The sequence below is a fragment of the Neolamprologus multifasciatus genome, chromosome 23, assembly GCF_963576455.1.
Source record: "Neolamprologus multifasciatus chromosome 23, fNeoMul1.2, whole genome shotgun sequence".
Taxonomy (NCBI): Eukaryota; Metazoa; Chordata; class Actinopteri; order Cichliformes; family Cichlidae; genus Neolamprologus; species Neolamprologus multifasciatus.
Genome location: NC_140460.1, coordinates 12,254,741 through 12,278,696, shown reverse-complemented (window position 1 = coordinate 12,278,696; position 23,956 = coordinate 12,254,741). Strand labels below are relative to the sequence as shown.

At 42.8% G+C, this 23,956-nt stretch overlaps 1 protein-coding gene across 6 annotated transcripts; it reads right to left on the bottom strand.

Annotated features, from left to right (window-relative positions):
• Positions 1 to 1,111: 1,111 nt before the first annotated feature.
• On the bottom strand, positions 1,112 to 22,853 carry tcf3b (transcription factor 3b). Of its 6 annotated transcripts, none has more exons than XM_085150052.1 (21): positions 22,833 to 22,853; positions 19,424 to 19,520; positions 17,507 to 17,579; positions 12,737 to 12,810; positions 12,037 to 12,109; positions 11,471 to 11,511; positions 11,139 to 11,271; positions 10,621 to 10,667; positions 6,743 to 6,839; positions 6,560 to 6,660; positions 6,207 to 6,300; positions 6,016 to 6,074; positions 5,377 to 5,452; positions 4,863 to 4,924; positions 4,504 to 4,701; positions 3,667 to 3,778; positions 3,374 to 3,521; positions 3,053 to 3,106; positions 1,763 to 1,992; positions 1,515 to 1,666; positions 1,112 to 1,384 (listed from the first exon to the last, which is right to left on the bottom strand). In XM_085150052.1, the coding sequence occupies exons 2-20, from the start codon at positions 19,496 to 19,498 to the stop codon at positions 1,521 to 1,523; spliced, it is 1,893 nt and encodes a 630-aa protein (XP_085006178.1). In that variant the 5' UTR covers positions 19,499 to 19,520; positions 22,833 to 22,853; the 3' UTR covers positions 1,112 to 1,384; positions 1,515 to 1,520. The 6 variants fall into 6 exon arrangements, with proteins under 6 accessions (XP_085006178.1, XP_085006177.1, XP_085006179.1 ...); XM_085150051.1 differs by lacking the exon at positions 22,833 to 22,853 and adding an exon at positions 22,273 to 22,826; XM_085150053.1 differs by lacking the exon at positions 22,833 to 22,853 and adding an exon at positions 22,273 to 22,826 and having other exon boundaries at positions 3,667 to 3,775.
• Between the last annotated feature and the right edge of the window lie 1,103 nt (positions 22,854 to 23,956).

Here is a 23,956-nt window from a genome sequence, read left to right as displayed (position 1 = left end):
TGGGAATGCTCATTTAGGAAACAAAGCTTCGGTTACACAGAAGCTCGTCTGCTTTAACGCCCGCGGACTGATGAGATCCCTCCTTTGTAGAAACCCAGATATTTTTTTTAAATCTTTTTTTTGTAATTTTTGTTTTTCTCCTTTTGCTGAACTTCAATTAAGGGGAAATATTCGAGCCGTTAAGTCTGTTGGCACCATCAAAACCACTTCAAAGATACAGCACTAAAGGGTGCTGTTCACTCAGCGAGTAATTCAAATGGCTTTCATACAGACTTTCACAGGGACTGAAACGTGAAACAGGTCAACACTCAAAGTCCAGCCTAAAACTACACGACTGTGCTTTCGTCTGTGGATGCTTTAGTACATAAAGCGGTACAAAAACCTGGATCGATAACAAGCAACTACTGGAGTAACACTTGAATTTGTGGTCAACAAACAGGAAGAACAGTTTTGTTTTGTTGACAGATTCTCCCACTTGGATAGATTATCGTCTTCAAGGAAGAAGTCTTCAATTCCAAGTCTCCAGATGCCTCGTGTGATGTGACCGGGCTCCGGCCAGAGACTGTCTCTAAGTCAGAGTTCCGTCTTTCATGCTTCAAGCTGCGTTTCAACTGTCAAAACTGTGACCTTTGCCTTGTGACCTTTTCCCCAACCTCCACACATACAAACACACACACACACACACACACACACACACACACACACACGCACGCACGCGCACACACGAAGAAAATAATTTTGACAGTTCAACTTCAACTATGGGCTTGGTTACATAACATATGTAAGACTGTACCATCACGCTGGGAATGACATACATTAAAAATAATTGCTCATACACATAAGCAATCCCTCACAATAAATGTTCCTCACATGTAAAGCAATTTGCTTAAATGTCAAATAGAAAACATGTAACAATTAGGCACAAATCCTTGATTCAAATTATTTGTTTAGGTCTCTCTCTTCTCCCCCCCACTCCCACCAGAGCACCTCTCGGCAGTGTGTGAAGCCCCAATGTGTGGCAGGACAAAAAAACAAAAATGTACTCCTGTGTTCCATCATCATCATCATGTGGAAACCAGGAAAAAATAAAAAAGTTTACATGTATATTAAAAAAAAAAAAAAAAAAAAAAAAAAGGCAGTTCTTCACATTTGAGCTTGTAGTCATGGTTGGGAGTGCGACAAACAGGCTGTGTCAGTTTTGGCAGTATGCATGTGTGTACGAGTGTGAATGTGCATCTTGAAATTTGAACGGACAATACACAGACATGTCCACATACACACGCTCTCACACACACACACACACACACACACACACTTGAGAATAACAGGTGGAAGAAATCTGTTAAGGCCACATCCTCTGACAGCCAGAAAAACACCACCAGATCTGGAAAAAGGAAGGAGCAAATGACACAATGCAACGACATTCCTGCATAACACACAAATGATAGAATATGACTGCGGGTATTGTATACTTGCAAGTAAGTTAAATTCTAACACGAGTCTTTTGGGCCTACCTGGTGTTACATGTGGCCAACTGGATTGTGGCCATCTCCACCCATGCTAGGATGGCCTCCTGAGAGCTGCATGGGTGCTTCACCCACCACCCCAGACACCTTCTCTTCCTCGCGGCGTTTTAAACACGCTGCCTTTGGGTTTAGGTTACGCTCTGAGAAAGATGAACACAGAAATAAGCCTTCTTAGTCCTCGAGAGAGGTCCACAAAGCTGGGATTTTCATCCATAAGAGTCTACGTGCAGACTGACCTCTGACTTGTTGTTCTAAATTAAGGATGACATTAACAGCTTGGTGAAGGATGAGAAGTTTGGTCTGAGGTTTGTCGTGGCTGAGGTGCAGCTGGCACATCCTCCCAAGCTCCTTAAATGCCTCGTTGATGTCCCGTACCCTAAGGCGCTCACGGGCATTGTTAGCCACTCGCCGTTCCCTCTCGCGCTCCATCTTCACCTCGGGGGGAAGGTCCTCATCGTCTTCCTGACTGGTTTCATGCAAAAATGAAAGGATGAAACTACAAAATGCTCATTCTACTAGTTCACAGTTTTAACCCTCTCAGGCTCAAATTAAACTTTTTGTTGCTAATGCACAACCAAGTCCTGCAGTGGTACTTCTGAGTAAAAAAACCTCATAAAATATGTATGTGGGGTAATCAGGTTGTTAGTTTTTAACTGTTGCAAATCAGCAATGCCTGCCTCGAGAGGGTTAAGCAGACTTGTTAAAGTGCTGGGAAAACATTACTGAAGAAAAGTGCTGGGGGCAACATGTGTCTTGTAATGCAACACTTGAGTTGCATTATAAGCCAGCAGTTTATATGTGAATGAGGAAGAACAGTATTTACATTGTGGAATTATTTGCATCACTTTGAATTTGTGGAGGGAAACAAAGGGCAAAAAAACAAACAAATGCAAAATGCAAACTGTGTACCGGCTAACGGCCTCTGGACAACATAACCAACAGGCGCAAAGAATCGAGAGGGCTTTTTTCTTTTTGATCCTGCAAATGCACCTTAGTAAAGAGCTCTAACCTCATAATACAAAAGTTCATTTTAAAAGAAACAATTCCCAACACTGCTGAAGAAGCAGTTCATATGATCATTTAATTAAAATGCTTATCCCACACAATTTCAATTAGAAAAACACTCTCTGCTGTGTGTGAAGTGTTAGCAGATTTAAAATCTGTCTTGTTAGAAGCTAAGCATGGTAAGCAGCTTTAGCCTTCACCTTTACAACCCCAAACTTCTTAGGATTTTGTGCAGCGTTTTTCATTACTGTGATGCTGGACTTGGGATAAATGTCTATTGTTTCATGCTTGCATTTATTTGTAGTCTAAAAACCATTTTGGGTTCAAATTTCAAAACTTCCAGGTGGTAACTGTGCAGAAATGGTGACTAATGAGTAGCAAAGTTCAGAATGAGAAATACTGTGACGACTCTGTCGAGCAGAGATTGTTTAGACATCAGCTCCAGCGGCATTTGTTTGGGTAGTGATGCCTGGCAAGAGCCCACAAGCATTAGAAATTGATTCTCTATTGGAGAAACTTACTCATCTTTCTGGTCTGAAAGGCCAGAGAGCATCTGGAGGGTCAACGCCTCCTTTCTGAAAACGTGACAGGAAGGGAGAGGGGGGAGTTTGACATCGTTAAAAACCTAACATAGCCTAAGCAATCACTGGGAAACACAGGAAAGAAGAGATGACTGAGATGAATTAAACTTGTATAAAAGTGACAGCTGACTCCCTTTATATTCTCTTAGTGACAAAACGATCCTCACCTTTGTTTGACAAAGTAATAGTTTAATTCTGTAAAAATCAAGCTCAAAGTTTTTAAAGTTTGAGGTGAAAAGACTAAACGTGCAAGGACCTTACCTTGTTCGACTGCGTGCCGCTTTGGTGTCTTTCTTTTCCTCCTCTGACTTGTCTGCAACAGATGAATTTTCATCGTCCTCCTTGTCTTCTCTTTTGATATCTGAGCTGCTGGAGGAGTGTGAGGAGCGAGCCAAACCACCCGGGAGACCTACGGACAAACACAGTGCGTGAAGCTTTAATATTTTCAGTTTCAGGAGTGCATACAGCACCGGGGAAGCTGATGAAGTCCAAAAGAAATCTGTGTACATGTAAAATAGACATTTTTATAATTAATAAATATTAATCAAACTTACTGGTAAAGCCTTCTGGCTGGCTTACTGCTGGTGTGGGTCCAGATGCGTGATGACCGTGCAGGAGAGTGCTGCTGGGAGGAAGACCTGTGGGCTCCTCATGTTTCCCACCCTGCTGGTAAAGGTGGAGAACGGTCACGATAGACTCATGAGGATAGATAAGAGCAAAGCTGATACACAGACTACAAGCACCCCCCCCACCCGAAATCCAGGAAAAAAAACAACCCAAAACTGACATGACATGTATTGAAAATAACTGAATACCTTTTGACATTAATAATAAAAAATAAACTCATTTGCTGATATTTTTTGGAACTGGTTTTACATAACTCGGAGACAAAGTATATAAAATGAACTCTTGCTGTACACCGTTTGGCCAGCAGATGGCACAAAGCATCACCACTGTGATGGTTTTTTGTTTCTGGTGGTGATAAAACCCAGACTAATTTTTCTGAGTAATTCCCCCCCCCCCCCCCCCCCCCCCCCCCCATTTAATCCAAATCCTTTCTTGGAAAATAGAAAATATTTATCTATTCAAAAGGACAATTTGTTGTGCATCATAAAATTAAACACACAACAAAGTTTCCCCTAATTGTAAATCATTTCCCACGTCTCAGTTTTCTAACATGTTTTAAAAACCGGAGCATGTTCGTTTAAACCTCGACACTGACACAGCCTCTTCAGGAGCGTACCGAATTTGAATCTCCTATGAATGAAAACATAGACAGCGCAAATGCTTAGACGAGGACTTTTGTCTGCTTTGTGTTTCAAAGCAGCATCACGAGCCCACACCTCTCTTAAAAACAGAAGAAAACATGTTGAACAGAGCAGGTGACTCACCATTGCGGGATGTCTGTTGCTGAGGGCAAGACTTGCATTGGGGAAAGCCGGAGAGAGGCCTCCGAGGCCCCCGTTGTGTACTGAAGACAGCAGGCTGTGCATGTCAGAGTGGGCGCCCTCTAAGCCGGGGCCCTGGCCCACAGCGTGGCTACGGAGCACGTGGATGGCCTCTTCCAAGCGATCCTCCATTTTACTCTGCTGTATAAATACATGAAAGATGTGCTAAGCTGTCAAGATGAAGGCAGAACATCAACTATTAAAACAAGCAACGGCATACAAAGGCTAGGAGAACACACCCATACCGGCAACGTTAGGTTTTTAAATTAGGATTGATGCAGCAGAGAAATATTTTGGCATACCAGTGCATGTGGTGGCCCTTCATAGTTGGGTGTGGTTGGTCTTTGCCACTGAGACTGAGGTCCTGCAGGGAGAAATATTGGGTGTCGGTTAAGTAACATTTCTCAACTTTTCACCAGGTGGCACTGCAGACATGTTTTTCTGCTGAATAACATTAAAACGCACAAGAAAACATTCACTCAAGTTCAATGCACTCATTCTTCGATGACAAAAATGCAATTGGGTCAGACTGAACAAGTGAAATGAACTGTACTCATTAAGGTACTGTCTAGTTCACGCTGATGCATTAACCAAATTTGTGGTTGCACAGCAGAGATAAAACCACCTTAACTCAGTTTACCAACCTTTTGATTTGCTAAATCTACACAGCCTTGAGGTTCATCAGCACAATGCGGAACTGAGACAAATTTTCCACATATTTCAAAAAAAGGATAAACATAAACATCTGTCATTTTAATGAGATTATCTTTTATTGTGAGTTTTTTGAAGTACTAACACCGTATGAGAGAAATGTACCTGCGATGGCCTGAGGAGATCCAGGAGTAGATGGAGCTGAGGAGAAATTATTACTGTTGTGGTCCGATGGGTAAATCTGAAAGTATGAGCAGATAAAAACTTAAAACAAATTCAAATTCATTCTCCTGGGTTCAAAAGGTAAAAATACTCATAGGTAAACATGTCCATACATCTTTTAATGTCTAAACTTTCTTCTAAAAAATAAAAATAAACAAAAATAAATAACATTAAATATCTAATGGTTAGATATTTCTTACTGTCATGCTTAAGGACCAGGTTATTGTAAGCAGAACAGCAAAACAACTGATTCAAGAAGGGTTTATAAAATTTAACTATGCCACTTGAAGCCAAAAAACAGCTGTTTTGGTTTTTCACTCCCCCTTCAGGATATTTTTTTAAACAATCAATCTGTTTTGGATAAAACTCTTTATATCCAAAATAATCCTACACCACCTAACTAACATTTTTGCCATTTTCAGACGCTCCCTGAGCTGAATTTCCACTCATGTCTCCAACAGAATTTACCATCACTGCTGATTTTCACTTCGTTAGAGGATATAAAACTCTCGGGAAAATTATTTAAAGTGTTTTATTGCCCAGCACTAATTTAAAGCAACAAACAGAGAGAAAAGAACTCACTGAGGCAAGAGCCTTTCCAATTTCATCTCCTGAACTGCCAGCTGTGGTGCCTCGGTTGGCTGCAGAGATAAAATAAATGCGAGTCAGATGACTTGTTAATCTGAAAAAAAAACCCCAACTCAGTCTGACCACGTAGCCGTCGAAGCAGTGACGGAGAGGTTTGCGACGCTCTCTTTTCAAAGGTTCTTTACCCATTATGCCTTCTCCGTTGATGGTAGGCGTGTGGTTGTAGGTGGTCGGGGCCGAGTGGAAGCCGTTGACCTCGCTGCTGTGCAGAGGATAGTTCTGTGGGGACAGAGGCAGGGGTGACGTTTCTGGGATACAGGTAGCGTCATAAAGCACAAAAGCTGTTCACAGAAAAAAAATAACCCAATCTGCATCGTGTACTTGGCGCCTTGAGAATGGGTACGGCATGTTGAACATCCAAACAATTAACAGCACGTTTAAAATAAACCACGATGACTTATACTGTTGTTACGTGTTGTTATGTGGATGTTACCACAACATCAACCATCAGCATGGGATTGAGGCCATTTCTACTCACCATCCTGTCCTGTGGATTGATTGCAGAAAAGGAGCCTGGTTGTCCAATGTGAGGGGAATTACCCAGCATGGCAGAGTAGCCAGAAGATGACCAGGGGTCATCTAAGAAAAAAATGTTTGGAATTAATATGAAAACAGTTCAAAGAAGATTACAGGGCAATAGTAATATTTTATGAAAGGTTACCTTGCAAGTAAAAAGAGGTAGGGTAGACTCCAGGCTTAGCACCAGGATATCCCCCATTTTCTCTGGTATACTCGTCACCAGATGTGGAAGCATACACCTAAACAAAGAGACGTGACAAACAGTTGGACTACGGTTATACAATACTACAATACACACCAGAGTTCATGTGTGTTAGCGGTTTACTATGAATCCTGAGCCATCACGAAAGATGAAGTACTGTGGCATTGATCCATCTCGTCTTTGCTATGGATAACCATTTAATTACACTAGCGCCAAGTGACCACAAGATGGCAAGAGGGAGTCTGCCAACGGTGGAGGAGGAAGGCCGGCTCCTCGCCGGTGGAGGAGAACACAGTGGCCATGGCATGCTGGGCACAGCGACGGCTTAGATCCCAGTGCACAGTGAGCACTTCCTCTCTAGCTCCTAGGACCCCAGTGACATCGCACTGCCTGGCCTGCAGCCCCTCCCTATAACACACTCGGTATCAGCTCGCACACATACCATGCATTCAGTGAGCCAACACACCCATCCATGCACAATCCAAAAGCTATGTCCTCAAACTCGCACTAGAGCGTCAGAGGATTGAAAATAACAAAGAACAGCTTTGATTAATATTGTAGACATTTTAAATACTTGCACCTTAAAGAATTCAACCGCACATTGTTCCTAAATATTGCAAACGACCACTGATGCTAGGCCTCTGAACACAGCAACAGAAGACGGACATGAGACGCCTTCAGTTTCCAGACTATCAGCCACCACTGAGTCCTCCTTTTCCTCTCCTCCTCTGTACTACATGCAGACAGAGGGAGAGAGAAAGAGAATGGAGGCTATGCTGCAAAGAATGCTAATCCAGAGAAGGGATTTTTTCTGTAATTTGATTTAACAGGGAGAAGTGGAAAGGGAATGGAGAGATGCACTTCTAATTACAGAGCCATCTGCCTGTTCCTGGACCACATCCAACTCCACAGGCAGCTGGGCTGAGGAGAGGGAGAGAAGAGAGGGAGAGAGATGGGGGCTGGGATCCAGTCAGCAAGACAGAGAGAGAGGGAGAGAGAAAGAGGGAGAGATTGCAGTGGGTAGGGGGTGGTTAAGGGGCAAGGGGGAGGACTGAGGGGGGAAAAAAATGAAGGCCCTGATGATTTATGAAATGGGTAGAGAGATAAGGGGTGTTGAGGGGGACAGGAGAAGGTAATCTAAATGACTTAAACAAAGCTTGATATGGCCAGGGGAGTGTGAAGGAAACAGGGGATTTAAAATGATCACGGTTAATTCAGGGGAAAACATGATGGAGATGGCTTCATTTAACAATAGGCTTTGAGTTGTTCTTTCACGGGGAACAATGTCGAGTGAATCCTGCCGCTCTAGATGGGAACACAGGACTACACAATGACTAGTGCTGCTGGATAATTGTATTCTCAGGAAGAAAGGGATTGCTAGGGTAAAATCCTCAACTAATAGGGGTTTAATGTAATTCAGGTTATGACCGTGTAAAGGTCTCTACACCAGGAGGAGAGAGAGAGAGAAAAAAAAGCAAAAACAAAAAACACACACACACAGAAAAAAAAAAAAAGCGGCTTGTGGCAAGGGGTGGGGAGTAGATGAAGATTAACATCAAACTAACCTCAGAGCGCTTTATTCAACCACAGGGGTTTGTGGTTAGTATACTGGACAACTAGGGGGCAGAAGAGAGGCTCCTCCATGTTTTTTTGTTTGTTGCACATGAAAAGAGGCGTACGATTTGCACGGTTAGGGTGAGGATCTTGTGCGCAGGTAACGCTGGGAAACTGAAGTCAGCTAGCTCGAGGGCAAATGGGATATGGTGTTTACAAAGCAAAATGATTTCTGAAACTCAAGTGGATAAAGAAAAGTAGAATATGCCGATAAGGAGGTTTAAAAACAAACAAAATAAATAAATAAAAACAGCGGCAAGAGAGGAGTGTGGGAAGAAGGAAAGACCACAGGATCATCACCAACTATCATTAATCTGGGCTCAGACACGGGGCTAAGAGGCCTCACAAGCACTGTGCCTCACAACTGGGTCACTCACAGGGGGAGGCCCACCCAGGCCATCATGTGGTGAGGCGTAGGCAGAGGGCTGGGTGAGGTGGGGGAGGGGGGTTCACACACAGAAGTCTCATCATTCGCAATAAAACCACGCAGCCATCGTTCACGCTGCGGGGACTGACTGAGGTTCAGACAGTGAGAGAGTGAGAGAGAGAGAGAGGGCCTCGACCAGACAGAGCGTTGACACTCCATCTCTGTGATGTAGTCGCTTTGGCGAAGCCTGTCTGCACGTAGAGGTTTCGGCAGCCACTTCAACGCGACAACACCCACAGGTGGGAGACGGCAGCAGAAGCAAATTTCATAAACAAACAAGAAATCAAAAAATCTGGCTAAGCACAGAGTTCGCCGAGTTCAACTTTGATCTGTTCCCATAGTTACGCTCCGAGTCAATCTGATAAACACCAATCTAATCAATGCACAGACTGTACGTCAACTTAAGAGTCAAAACGCAGCTCTGTTCAAGTCTGCCTGAATTTCCTGTCAGACTACACTTCAAGACGTCTCGTATGGACCCTGTCAGACATACAAGCCTTTGAGTTTGCCTTCTTTATGTGTGTAATGCTATCAGCCTTGGTCTGAGTGAACGCCTGAATAAAAATCTACGCAACATACAATCAGATTATTTTAAAAACAAACAAAATAGGGCAAAGATGGCTAAAAATGTTTGAGAAATTGATTTTAATCTTTCCTTCCGCTTGTGTTCATAGCATAGGATATGTTCATCTTCGAAGTCAGAAGACGCTTGTGCAGTGGTAACATTTTTTATCGATATATCGATGATCCACCAGCAGCTTAGAAATCAAGACAGAGTCAACAGCAACACAGGCAAGCCACACACGACCAGGTTTCTGAGTTTAAATAACCTGCAATCACTGCACAAGACACATAATGAAAAAGATTTCTAGTCTGAGTAACAGCAGCACATGCTGAGAAAATTCTTTGTCAGCATTCACTGACTGTATATTCAAACATGTAACAATGACTAGTATCTCCAGCTATGGTTGGCTGCCATCATCCTCACATCAGCTGCATCAGCAGCTGCCAACTCTTATAATCTGACAGTACAGTCTGGGCCCTGCGAGACACTTCTTTACCTTCGAGCAACAATTTCTCAGTTTTAAATACGTTCAAACAAGAAATTTAAACACAACTTCATCCTTTTTGTTTTGTTTTCCCCAGGCTCAAACGTTACAAGTAGCCCAGCATTGAGGAACTAAAACACAGACACTGTCATGTAAAGAATTCAAACTTTGGACAGAATTATTATAATTACATAATTATCTATACATCTACCTGTTTGCACACTATAAAGGTGGGAAAAAAAGACAAATTCACAATATTTTACGAATATTTGTTCGACTTTGAGCGCGATAAAACCAATGAAACCTTGAACTACATCAGAAAACAAGACTTGAGACCCAAACCTTGTGCGATTTGTGCGTCAGCAAACCGCAAACCACGTGTTCTATCAAAGTGTATCATTCAATCTAGGCTACAGAAAAAGGTATGTAGACATCAACAAAGCACCTAAAAGCCTGCAAAATTACTTGACTACATGACAATCAACCCAGAAAACCACTTGAAGCCACTTGACTATACAGACAACCACAGTGATGATGTTTACTGGGGCCTGAGTTGCCTAACTGTCAGCTCGCTAAGAGTCTGACTGAGCAGAGGGTCTTTACCCCTGTCTGTCACAGAACTGTTCAAGCAGAGCGAGGACAGCAGTGTGTGTGCAGAGAGAGAGAGAGAGACGGCGAGAGAAGGGACTGGCTGCGAGTGGTGTAGACGAGCAGAAATAAGCTCTTACCGAGGACGGCAGGCCAGGGGGTTTCCGAATCTTCTTTGGCTGGGTTTCTACATACAGGCAGCACAGACATACAGAAAATGTTTAAGAGGCAGGAACACAAATACAGACTAAGTGAGGGTACATGTCATGTTAGCATGTTTGTATTTTTAAAGCTAGACCAGAAAATACAAAAAAAACAAAACAAAACAAGATGCAGCAAGTGCTTGCCGCTCTGTACACGCATCAGTTTGAATGAAATGCCAAGGTGCATTCATGTGCATACACTGTAGCTTTGTATTTAGATTTATGTTCAACAGAACGACAAAGAGTAAGCTGTTTTGGTCCCGATGATCTGACGACACATTTTAAACATCACTTTGGGCTACGGGTCATTGTAACGGACAGTTTTCACCATTTTTGGAGCTACCGAACACAACGCAGTTAAACGATCAATAAATAATCAAATGAATTAACCCTGAACGACACACATACAAAAAAAATAAGTACTCAGTAGCCACACTGCATGCCCCATGACGTACCTATGGCTCCTTCAGGCGGCCTTCTCCTGGGGTTGTTAGGATATGAAGGATAAAACTGAGAGCCAGACTTCAGACCAGAGGGTGACATGGCATCTGGGCTGGGCATCGCAATGTCGCTAGGAAGAAAACCAGGCTAGGGGAGGACAGAGAGATAAGATTTACTAATAAGACACACAGAAGCGTGGGAAAGCATGGTTTCTTTTCTAAGAAACCAAGACCGTTGTCAATTCAAAGTGTCCGACATGAAAAGAGAAGTGAAAATACGGGGCGTCTTACACACAGGCAAACTACATGAAATTAGGTCACACATGCATCCTCGCTGTTAAACATACCTGGTTTCCAAACGAAGAATACGGTGGTCTCTCATTTTTACCTGTGAGGTGAACATGATGGACATTTCAACATTAATTCAAATGAAACCCTGAGCTGTATACGCAGATTAAGACGCAATGGACTGTGCTAATACAAATGAAAAGTAGGTTTTTCTAAAGTACAAAAAGTCCAGAGATGCCCTCCCTTTTTTTCCCCTCAGTACGCTCAGCTGCATAAAGCCGCCCGCCAGACAAAACCCTAGGGAAGGTTTCTGCTTCAATACCCCAACATCCCTAACACTCAACGAATGAGCACACACACGCACTCACACACAGATATAAACATATGCATATACATACACATTCTGCCATCCAGAAGACAGCTCTACGGTCATAAATATATGCACGACTGTCCAATCGGTCTCCATCAGCATGAGTTTCTTAAAGCTGGCGTTTGACAAGGCAACATTCATCTGGTACCAAGGATGACGTTTTTATATTTTGTAAACTGATACGACTCAAGTGCTAAAACTTAAACAGATAAAAGTCACATGTATCAAAGTTTACTTAAAGGAAGTAGAACATACCAGCAATCCCTGAACTGATGAATGGAGAGGACAAGGCTTCGTGCTCACTGTAGTGGGATCCTTCTCCATAACCCTGTGGGAACAATGGCACACATAAAACAAGACAACTAACCATAAAAGGCCAAGGATGGCAGACACCAACCTCAGGCATATAGACTAACACGCTTACATGGCCAGCTACATCTTTTTAGCACCCCTGCGTGGCTTAGCGCTTACCCTCCCTCTGCTTTTCTGTCTAACAGGATCCATGCCAAACAAATCTGCATCAGCTCGAGGGAATCAAACCAACTTTCTTAATTATCAACTTGTGGTAATCAAAGCTTGCTGCATCCATTTCACCCCCCTGTTCCTTGTATTTACACAGAGTTGTGCCAAGACAGTTATGGTAGATGTGAAGCTGCAATTACCGGTGGGCTTCGACAGAGGTTTGGGATACCAGAGAGCTTGCCAATGCAGGATCCTGGGCCAAAGTTATTAGGTAGAAAGTAAAACTACAGCTTCAAATTGCATATGGCACACAGATGAGAAAAGTACTAAGCTGTAGTTGTGGTTGGGGGATAGGACGTTTGTGTTTTCATCTATGACGCAGCGGTTAACTGAATGTGAGCGAGTGACAGTGTCGTGGCATCTGGTGTTAAAGCTTTGCAAACTTAAAGTCATGAGCGACTGAAGAGGCCGAGTGTGTGCATTTGGAGCTTACCCGTCCTTGGCTGAACGAGGGGCTGTTCTGTTCCGCGGAGCCCCAAGACCCAGAGCCGCTACGCTCGTCTATTGTTGCAGAGACACACAATGAAAGGTAGGGAGGAACGGCATTAGTCCAAACAAACTAGATACTAGAAGAAGTGAGCAGTCCAAGGGGAGAACCTTAAACCACTTTAATGTGCATTATTACAAACATGAACGGTTTTGACCCTGGAGTTGAACAAAACATTTTATGACTATAAGTGGCCACAATGGGCATTTCATAAGGAAGCCAAATAATTCACACTGATCAAAGCAAATTCTCTGTTATGTTAAACCATTTCCAAAGATACATGTAGGATACATGCCGTTTTTTTATGCTCACTGAATAACAGGACGTTTACCATTAGCATTCTAATGTAATCCAATTGTTGTGAGAGTAACATGTCATCTAAACCACATTTAAATTCCACCCAGTCAATTTGACAAACAATGTGTGGTGCCAAAAATTGAAATGCTATGTTTTAGGTAAAGAAAAAGCCGATGCAGAGCACAAAGAAAACACAGCCAAAAGACTGGTGGAGCAGAAAACTCCAAAATACCCCCATCATCCCCTTCTCCCTGTCTTATGCACTAATGCTATCCAGGCTCTCTGGAGACACAAGGCTTAATTGCATGCTGATTTGCATAATTGTGCATATTAATGCAGTTTCCTTATGAATATTCATATTTCGTCTTTGATTTTTGCCTAATTAAAAAAATGTGTGTGAGAAAGCAAAAGAGAGCGAGCGAGTGGAAGGAGAAAGCAAGGGGACGAGGGGGGGGGACAAGAGTGAGAGGGGTCTGGGTGAGATCAGCAGCCCGGCTGACGAGCGAGAATGAGTGATGAGACTAACAGAGCGGTGCAAGCACCTACACACGCTGCGACAGCCGTGATCTATGGAGCTGATGCCAGTGGCATGGAGAATCAGGCGAGCCGCTAGGAGAGGGCATCCGAAAAGATCGGCCGTGCCGAAAGGCCATGGCACTACTAAAGTGCAGCTCCACCGTCAACCATGTCCGATGGCACAGGACGTCGGCAACGAGCTCGCCGCTAAATAAAGATGACAGACTTTGAATGGAGACACTTAAGCCAAAGCTCCGTGCCAGCAGAAGTAGTACCAAATTAGTGAGATAAAAATCTAGTCTAGATGAGAGGACTCAACAATGTCTGCTTTTAGCCTTGCAAATTTTCATTCAAACAACTTCTCTTTTCCACTTCAAGACACTCTAGCATCATCCAAAACTGCTGTTAGACCATGAGTATTTTCACAAATACAGAAAAGTAACTGGTGACACACGTTTACGCATCGCCGCTGTCGACAATAACCTGCACTCTGCACAGAGTTGAGAGAGTAACTTCATCTTCGCAGCTATTTTCAATACCCCACTCATCCGCCTGTGAAGCCTCCATTTGGACAACGGGGGTGCAGAGGATGAAGCGAAAGCACGGCTGTGCAGGAGAAGTCTGACAACGTTGTTTCACACTTAGTGGAGTAATTAACTCGGAGGCAATTAAACAAAGGTGGAGAGCTGCCGAGGTGACACTGACGCCTAGGAGAGCCCAGCAACGCCAGAAGAGAGATCTTCCTATTGTTGTTAATCTCCTGTCACGTTTCATGTCAAACAAAATTTCAGTGGTACTAAATTAGAATTAGAATAAACCGTGTATTACATTATAGGTGCTATTGTGCTGCTCCACATGCTGCCATAAATATTTTTACTGACCAGCACAAAAACAAACAGTGAACATAGTGAACTTAGTAGCTATCAACTGTTATCAGCTGTTGCTGTAATTGATCATCATGACATCACGTAGTCATGATAATGCTACTGGGTAGCAGTGCTCACACATTTCCTTACGTCCTTTGACAGCACGCGGTTTGTTTGCTTGTGCTGAGTTTTATCATTTTGCCAGAAGAATACTTTTCAGTGTTTCTATAGTGGTATTTGTAATCACTAATAATGACAAAAAAGTCCCACTGAAGTACATCAGTAATATATCATTTAATTATTTACCTTTTTTAAAAAAAAAAAAATCTAATTGAAAGAAAATGACGATGCAAACAGTTCTGACTAAACCCTTACATCGGTGTCTCCTCTCAGCGTTTACACTGACAAGGCCTTCCAACGTTACACAAGGACAGCAACAGAGTACTTAAGAAATGAAGCTCATGCCAATTAATGCATCTAATCTCTAATCAAACTTCAACCATTTTCAGTCTAGAAAGGCAATGTGACCATTACTACTTTACTTTTGAAAAAAATAAGCCATCAAAATGATTTAAAACTTGTATTTCTTTCAGTAAGCAAAAAATACTACCACTAAACACACAATTAGTCTGGATTATCATTAAAAAGTCGAGGGTTTAGCATGAAAACGACAGGTTCTCTGGATTTCTATCACGTCCATCTAGATTTTGGCATGACCAGTGCAAATGTACTCAACATAGCAAGGCAAATACTGACTCACAAGCAGAGCCCAGAAAAATATTTATTCACTGAGCCACAAACTTTCTCAGAGCTGCGAGCTCTGAAAACATTTAATTTAGCTGAAGGAGGAAGCCACTCGCCTTTGAGATTTCCCCTTTCTGAGGGCTTCGATTTTCCTGCTGCGACAAAGTAAAGTACAGAAAACTACAGTATGCGACAATACTGCAGCCGTGTGCAGGCGGACAAGTTGAGGTGCAAAAGGTAAATGCAAAGCTAGCCAGTTAGCCGCCTAGAGAGGCTACATGTGACAATTGTTTGTTGTGATCTGAGGAAAGCGAGCTTGTCACGTCCCCTGTATTTGTGTTTGTGTGTGTGTGAAGGGGGTTGGAGACGTTGCCAGCAGCTGCAGAGGTGACAGAGGGGACGCCTGCCTGAAGGCTTGTGGGCTTGGCCAGCTCCCACCACACCGTCACACTCTGCCTCCCCTACTTCTTAAACATCCCACACTTCTTGCCAATCCTATCCTCTTTCCTCTAACATCCACTCTACTCTCCTCGACACACCCACACCCAGCCACCCACACACACACACACACAGGCCACTGAGGAAGGGAGGACGCCTAATGCAATTAGCACCCCTCTGAGCACTTTTGTGCTGATGAATAGAGGTGGTCTGGTGGGCCACTGGGCTACTTGCGGCCGTTCCCGCGCTGCTGGATCCCTGAATAGACAAGCCGCCGAGGTGACGTCATAGATAGGCATTGTGGTTTAATGGACATCATTTCGAAAATAAGTCGGTTTCCTGGCCCACAGCCATGCAGTACTGTTTCCCTTACAGTGGCTAAGCTTCAAAACAAAAACAAAAAGAGGCAACTAAACGCCACATGTACCCATTCCATCTACAAATAATGCACATTCATTTAATGCTGTAGTTTTAATAACATGTTTCCTCGTATAGTCACGTTGTAGTCGGTGCACTGTGCGTGTTATAACATGACACAGATCTACGAGAACCTCTTAGGCTGGAATTTGCACATTAGCTTTTTGGCTTTCTAGTGCCATTAGAGGGTACCTGCCGATCTCCAAAATGTTAAAGGTGGCAGCTTTAAGTATCACATTAAAATGGGTTTCAATGACCGAGGGTCACACTTTGGGACGTGGGGAGGGGTGAGGAATTAACTCCTCACTGCTTAGTAATTGCCTGCTGTAATAGAAACAAACAGAATCCTGCCTTCCACAGGCTGATCCCTCTATTCAACAAGCTCTCTCTCCCACTCTGGCCACTCTCTGCATGCTGGGCCAGTTTAAGAGGCTGCAAGCTGGGGGTGAGGGACATTGTCTCAGATTCAAGCCATTTCCTGCAGATCAGTGGGGGTAAGAGCCCTGTGCTGTGTTGGGGGAGGAGTGTTTTACACTTCAGGGTGGGGGAGTCGTTTCAAGTCCATAAGCCCCCTTCTTTTCCTTTGTTCCTCAGTGGCCAAGTTCTCACTCTGGGGAACACTGGGGAGTGTGACTCGATTTCACACACCAGGTTGGCAGGGTGACAGAGGAATGAAAGTAACATGACTTACTAATAACCTTCAGGAAGAGAGAAAAGCTTACTCGAAGCCTTCAGGTGCTTGAGTGGTTTAATTGCGGATAGTTTCACCTTTAAAACTGTGAAACAAATACGAAAATGGATAAACAGACATAGAACAGGCTGCAGGGTTTCAGTGAGCTTCTTTTTTTTCCTGGGACTGCTTCCATTACATTACTCAGTGTAATACATGTAAACAGATATAACCACAAACACTTTGCTATACATTTTTCTTTGGCAGAAAGCTGATCCAATGAAAACTATTCAGTCTGTGGATTAGAGAGGGGTGGGGACGTCAGTTCTGAAAATATAGCTACAGTCTCAAATGAAATTCTGTAGAGCAGCATGCACCACAAATAAAATTTACCTATACGAAGGAAGTGGAAAAGATCTCAAAACATCGGTAAATAAAACTGAAACTGTCTGCACGATAAATACCACAAAGGTTTGGTTAGAAATTTTCGTCACCTCAGAGGGTTGACCTTTAACGTGTGTGCTCCATTATGTCATCTGTAAATTACAAAGAAAAACTCTTTTTCCCGTTACTCCAATTTTACATTCATAATACCGTTAAAGAGCACTGATTTAACAGCAAATTTGCTTAATGTTGCTGTGTCAAATCCCACATTCAGCCACCGTAATGTTAATTACAAAAAAACAAGTGGTAAGATTAAGAACGGTGCAGGAATCAAAACCAATACAGTTTAAGAAAAATGCAGTGAGATCAAGCCGAAAAGCTTACCTGATCCACCAAACTGAGAGCTGGCGAGTGTCATCGTTCTGTTTTTCCCATTGGCTACTGGAGGCGCGAACATCTACAAGACAAAAGCAGCGAGATACCATAAGTAACAAGGAAAATGATGGCACACTTCACACATCCTATTTTCACTAATGGCTAACATCACATCACACACACAAACACATCGTTCAGTTGTGAGTCCCCCTCCACCTTACAGGCATTTCAGATTTGGATGAGTCTAAAGTGAGATATAAACGGGATTTTAAAAAACAAAACAAAAAACTCGATTTAACCATCTATAACTTTCAGCATCAACAGAAAAACCTAAAAATATATCAAGTTATAAATATTCTTGATTTTAAAACATAAGTGATATTTTATTCTATGGCAAACAACGCATAAAACAGTCTAATTAAGTTAGACCCCAAACAATACAAAATACTGCCCTTTGAAATGAAACTATAATGACGTAACTGACGTGTGTTAATAATGTCAGCAAGCCACTCTGGGTTTTACCACAGGACCATCTTTCAGTGACACGGCCAAAGTCTGCTGTACAAACCAAACATGCCTGTAACTAGGACAGAATAACACAATCTTCCATTGCCGCACGCGATTTTTTTTTCCTTTTTAAATGTATGACGTAGCCAAAGACTCTGATTAAAAGACAGTCTTTTCTTCCATTACGTTTAACTGCCTAATACACATTTAGTTTTCTTTATGTCACGGCCAATCTCACTTGCTTTCCTATGAGCAGACAACAAATAAACAAAGAGGAGGAAATTCGTTTGTGTAACGTTCAACAGTTTCTCGCCCAATTATCAATGTCATATTTAAACAGAACATCTGCTGATACAAATTGGCAGCTGATCAATCTGGGCTTTCCTAACAAACCCAAGTGACTAACAATGAACCTGCGACACAGCCCTGCTCAGAACATAGGCTAAGTTTCTTTGAACTCCAGCACAAACAAAGCAGCTAACTGCAACAAACAGCATTATAATGGTGCTTTACTAATAACATATGCACACAAAATACATTTCTGTTATTCTCTGCCGTAGCAAAACAACATCAATTCAACTTTGGGGGAAAAAAAAATCTCATAGGACATTACGTCTGCTAACGACAGCTCACTGAGAGTCGGAGTTTGGAATTACCGATTATTCTTTGCATATAATAATTATCCAGGGCTTGCAACTTAGCCTCGCCAGCTATTTGGGTTATTGAGGAGAAAAGAAAAATCTAACACAGCTCCACCGGGGCTCCGTGATGTTTATGTCAGCTGAAAAAAAGCTTCACAATAAACTGAAACGCGGGTAAATAAAGCTCAACAGAATTCCTCTATCCACTTTGTAGATAATGTCTGGAGCATAGCTCTCGCAGCATCTTTGTGAAAATGTCATCTTAAAGACTAAAAACGTGACAATAAGAAAGGTGGAAGCTGTCTGCTCAGCCACGGTCTTCTATCACAATATTTCCCCCTAAGAACCTCCTCACAACACAAACAGCAGTGAGATTATTTGTACCGTTTCCTGTAGCTGCTCCTGACTCAATATTTACATTTTAAAGTGGATTCTGTTTGACGGCAGGACAATCAACTTCCTCGTAACCTATATCTCTGCATCACCTCAGTAATTGGGTAGCCTAAAGTGTGACTTATTCTCACCCATCACCTGGAGTACAGCATGACTTTTACCTGCACTACTCTGATGCCAAGAATGAAATATCTTGATCTGACAGAGAGGCCGTTATACAGAGATTTTAACATTTCTATTTGTAACGTTAAGCTTCCCCCCCCCCCCCCCCCCTTGGTCTTTATCCCACATCCCTCTGACCTCCGCCTATGCCCAGACCTGTATCGCACTCTCCTCCTCCCATAACCACCCACCTACCACTGCCACCCAGAGCCCGCTCTCTTACCGCGCTGAAATCCAGGAGGTCGCTGAGTTCCTTGTCAGTTTCCACTGCAGCCATTCTTTGCTGCTGTTCGTTCATACCCTTCAGTTTCTAATAAACCCTACGAGAGAAATTTGCAGATACAGGATTTTAATGGCGCTAGCAAACACAAAAAGAAGTTACATGTTCCTCTTAAACAGAGATGATGGCAAAGGATGAGTTAAACTATCCTACTTTGTCTAGCTCACACCCCCTTCGCTTACGCTTTTTTATTGGCGGGTTTTTTTGGTCTCATTAGACACCAGTGCGGGGTGCAGTATGTCAGCAATTTGGCTAAAAGTAATTTTCTCATGACCTTTTTTTTTTTAATTCAAAAAGTTCCCCAAATATGAAAATTATATGCAGGTCTTATTTAAATGTAGCATATTTGGGAAATAACTCAATGAAATATGAGCTAGCTACAGCAAAAAGGACAACACAAACCTATTGACCACTACACACCATAGGCAGGTCTACTTAAAAATGCAAATTTCCCCTCAGACATTGCCTTCCCATCCAGGCAGTGGAGGAGACGCCGCCATGAAGTGATGAATACTCTGCCTTCAGTCAAATCACTTCTAAGTAATGACTTAAAAAAAAAAAGTCTTTCATTTTACGCAACCCTGGCAAATAACACAGCCATATGTCGATCATTGCTACATAAAAGAATTTACAATTACAGACATAATTGGGACTATTGTTAGCCCAAGGAAATAGGGGTGAAAAGCAGAGCTAATGACTGTATGCAAACACGTCATTACCAAATTACCATATGTCAACTCAGAAAGGACCTTGTCAAATGACACAGTGAGCACGAAGACTGGATTTACCCAGTGTTTTGCATTCCAACGCAAGCCTGAGGGCCGCTCTCTGATGCCGAGCGGTGTTTCTCTACGCCTCACAGGGAAACTGGGGGTAAGGGAAGCAACTGGAAGAACAGAAGCACTCGGACACCAACAGGTGGTGTACTTTTACAGCCTCTTTTCCAATTCAGCACTAGCATAAACAGATGTTATAAATAATAACAAAAACAAAACAAAACAAAAAAAACAAGAAAGATGCACATCCTGGAGAAATGCAGGTGTGTGATGTAAACACGGGGCAAATTTGGAGTTTTCTTAAGAAATAAAAAGTCTAACTGGGAGACAAATCTTTTGTCTGCATACACGAGAAAAGTCATTTCAAAGGTAGCCAAACAGTGCTGTCCCAGTACAGAGAAGGCAGAACAAGTGAGACTAATTTAACCTTGGGACGAGGAAAGGAAGTGAGCATACACAAAACACTGCCCCAAGTGTAAATAGGCTAGAAATATGGCTGTCATTGCCATCCCAAACTTTTAGAATAAGACGCCCTACAAAAGGAAAATCCTGCCATGCACACACACACACACACACGCTGCTAAAAAAAAGACTTTAGCACAGAGTTAAATGGAGCAGAGCACATGGAGGGGCTTAATGTTAACAAAATGGCATCTTCAGCTAGTGCTGGATCAATATTTGAAGAAAGCACATTGGGGGTCTTTGTCACCCACACAAGGCAGGGAAGGCAGGTCATTCTCCACAAAAAGACACTGCACTTCCAGTTATCACAAAACACTGAGCCAAACCGAAAACAAATCACCACTTAAACTTTATAATAAACCATAACGAGTTGGGTTTAGATAGCTTCCCGAGTTTTTGGCTTTCAAACACAATGATAGGCCAAATTAGGTCCCTGCTACTTAGCCAGGAAACAAGCATTTGAGGTTGTGTCCAATCCAGCCTGCTGTTAAAAAACAAAAAATATAAAAAGGGGGAAGGCTATAACATGTTTATAACAATGCTATTACTACAAGAACACAATGAACATTTTCTACTGTTGATTCAAACACTGCATGAAAGTAACGGATGTAGGGGCCTCACGCCATAAACACGTTAATAGGAATAGTTTTACAACAATGCCAGAGAACATGTGCACCACAGGATGCAGGCTGCACATTATTTGATCAGATCCGCTAGGCCATATCCAGGGACCAACCTTCCCCCCCCCCCCCTCTTTTTTTCCTTTCTTTCTTTTTTTTTTTTTTTACTGTCAGCTAAACCCACTCACGGCTTATTCTGATCCGCGGTGACATCGTCCACAAGACCAACAAACTACACGTCTAATCAGTGTGTAAAACAAGTACCACGGCCCTGACCGCCCAGAACAGGAGCGAGGCTCCAAACTTCATGCAACAGATACTAAAGCTCTTTCTTTCGCATGTTATTAGGTCCAATCGTGCATTATGAGGGAGCAGAGTGGAAGAGACGGTGGGGGTGGGAGCGGGAGCATGAGGAATTTCCTGCCAAATGTGCAATAAAATAAGTCTAGCTGGTGGCCAGACACTTCCATAAAGGAATGTTTAAAGGGCTACCAAAGGGATTTTATGGAAAGTTTTTCCCGGCCTGTTTGGAAAACACACGTAGGTACGCATCACAAAGTTCAGCCAAAATGCTGGACAACGTAAAGATTTTATATTTTCCCTCGGTGGCTCCGAGCTAAAGCGGCTAAGGCACACGGTGGAAAAAACAAAAAAAACAAACCGAGGCTCGTCGGGCAGCTCGAACATTTAACGTTAACGGGCTCTTTTTGCAGAACAAAGGAGTAATTTCCTTCTCTCTGTGGTCGATGCGGAGACCATCACACACTTGGCTCGCCACCTCAAACCAGACAAAAACTTACATCCCCCCGCTTTAACCACACATTCCCGAAAACTTTTCGACAATTTGCAGGCGTCAAAATACGCGTCAATGAAAGCCGTCGAATTCGTGCAACTTCCCCCGAAACACGAAGTGTACAGAGTGTGTTTTTTTTACCTCTCCTCCCCGAGTGTCTGGTATCCAAGAGTAAAAAGAAAAGCGGAGACTCGCAAGGAGAAAAACATAAAACTTCAAGAGTATTTCGACCTCAGTGCATGAAACGCATTGGAGCACAGTAGATGTCTTCCTTTTGTCCCGGGAAGCCTGTTTTTTCCACACAGCGCCCACGTGTTTGCCTCTCTGTAACAAGTCTGTGTGCAAACAAATCTATTATAGTAACTAATCTCACGTCTTCCTTTTTTGTTGTTACAACTGAGATGATTTCATTCTTCTCGTAGACATCTTCACCACCTCCGTCCACATTGTCAGACGCAACAACGTATCCCTCCGCACAAACGTGACGGCCTCAACGCCAGCGGTGTCCGATTTCAAACGCCTTTCGGAGATGGGCTGTTTTTCAGAGGGGGAAAATACACACTCAACGTTTTCCGGTACTCGAAACACGGGAAACCTGTACCCGCGACGCTCGGTTTGGGCTCCGGTATCTGTAAGCCTCAAAATACGGGAGCGCTACGAGCACTAGCGTACCCAGCGGAAGGCTATCGTAAGAAAGTTACCTGCGATTACACAGCAGCAGCTCGACGAGATGGCACGATAAATGCGAAAGAGCTCAGCCAATGGGAGCGCGTGTGTTCGTGATTGACAGCAAGGGAATCGAGTGCGCGGCCGGAAAGGCCGTTAAGGGCCGCCTTCTTCTTGACGCTCACTTTCCCTGTGTGCTCAGGGAGGCTGGCTGAGGGGGGCTCCGTGCCCGCTGACATCATTTTATTTATGTGGTTGGTGTGCACGCTTTTCCATTTATTTAAAAATCAACATTTCTAAACGGCGGCTTTACATATATCGATTATTTCTGTAATTGTGTACTACTACTGCTACTTTAAGATTTCGCAATAGTTATACAATACTGTATATAAAACTAGCTTAATTTCTCTAGCTAGTTGTTACACTGACATACGCATGTTATCTTTTACATTTAGGGTACATATGTTATAGATTATTTATGTGGTGGTTGCTTACCTTCATTTGTATTAACCCAGCACATGTAAGCAGTATTTAATGTGGACATTTCCAGACAATGTCCACTTTCTCTAGACTGTTTAAATATTAAAACATCAGCTCAGTTGCACTCATGGCATTAATAAATTTGATGCTTATATAATGTGTGGTGTACTTTCAAGACCCTTTCTAATAGCTGGGGGTTTTTTCTAACCAAAAGTCTAAAACACCACAACAATACTATATTCAAAGGCTAATTCAAAATTAAAAACTTACACACATGTTATCAAAATAAATATTCTGTCTCCACTCACTCAGCCAAGTGTTTCTGCAGGCTACTAGTTTTTAGATCCGGTCCGCTTCTTGTGAATGAGCTGACAACCATAAGATCAACATGGCCCTAGTAACTGCCTGCTCCAGAGCAGAGCGGAGAGGAGGGAGAACAGAGTATAGGATCACAGAGAAGTGGGGGTGAGAGGGAGAAATACTTAAGAAAAAAAAAAACAGTTCAAACAAGGAGGGCACACGGAATGATCAACTGAAATTTAACAGTGACGCTAAAATGTCGCTTTTATAAGGTAACAACACCAAAATGTAGACGTAGACGCTAGATCAGCAAAATTGTCATGTTCATAATGAAATGCAATAAGTTTAGATAATGCTGCTACCGACTCTAATGCCACTG

Bases quoted from the DNA above. Each gene is read 5' to 3' on its own strand.
- tcf3b (XM_085150052.1), bottom strand. From the start codon at position 19,498: ATGAACGAACAGCAGCAAAGAATGGCTGCAGTGGAAACTGACAAGGAA. The intron at 12,811-17,506 runs GTAAGCTTTTCG...GTGTCTCTGCAA, and splicing joins CTCTCAGTTTGGTGGATCAG to CAATAGACGAGCGTAGCGGC. The intron at 3,107-3,373 runs GTAAGGTCCTTG...TCACGTTTTCAG, and splicing joins GCGGCACGCAGTCGAACAAG to AAAGGAGGCGTTGACCCTCC.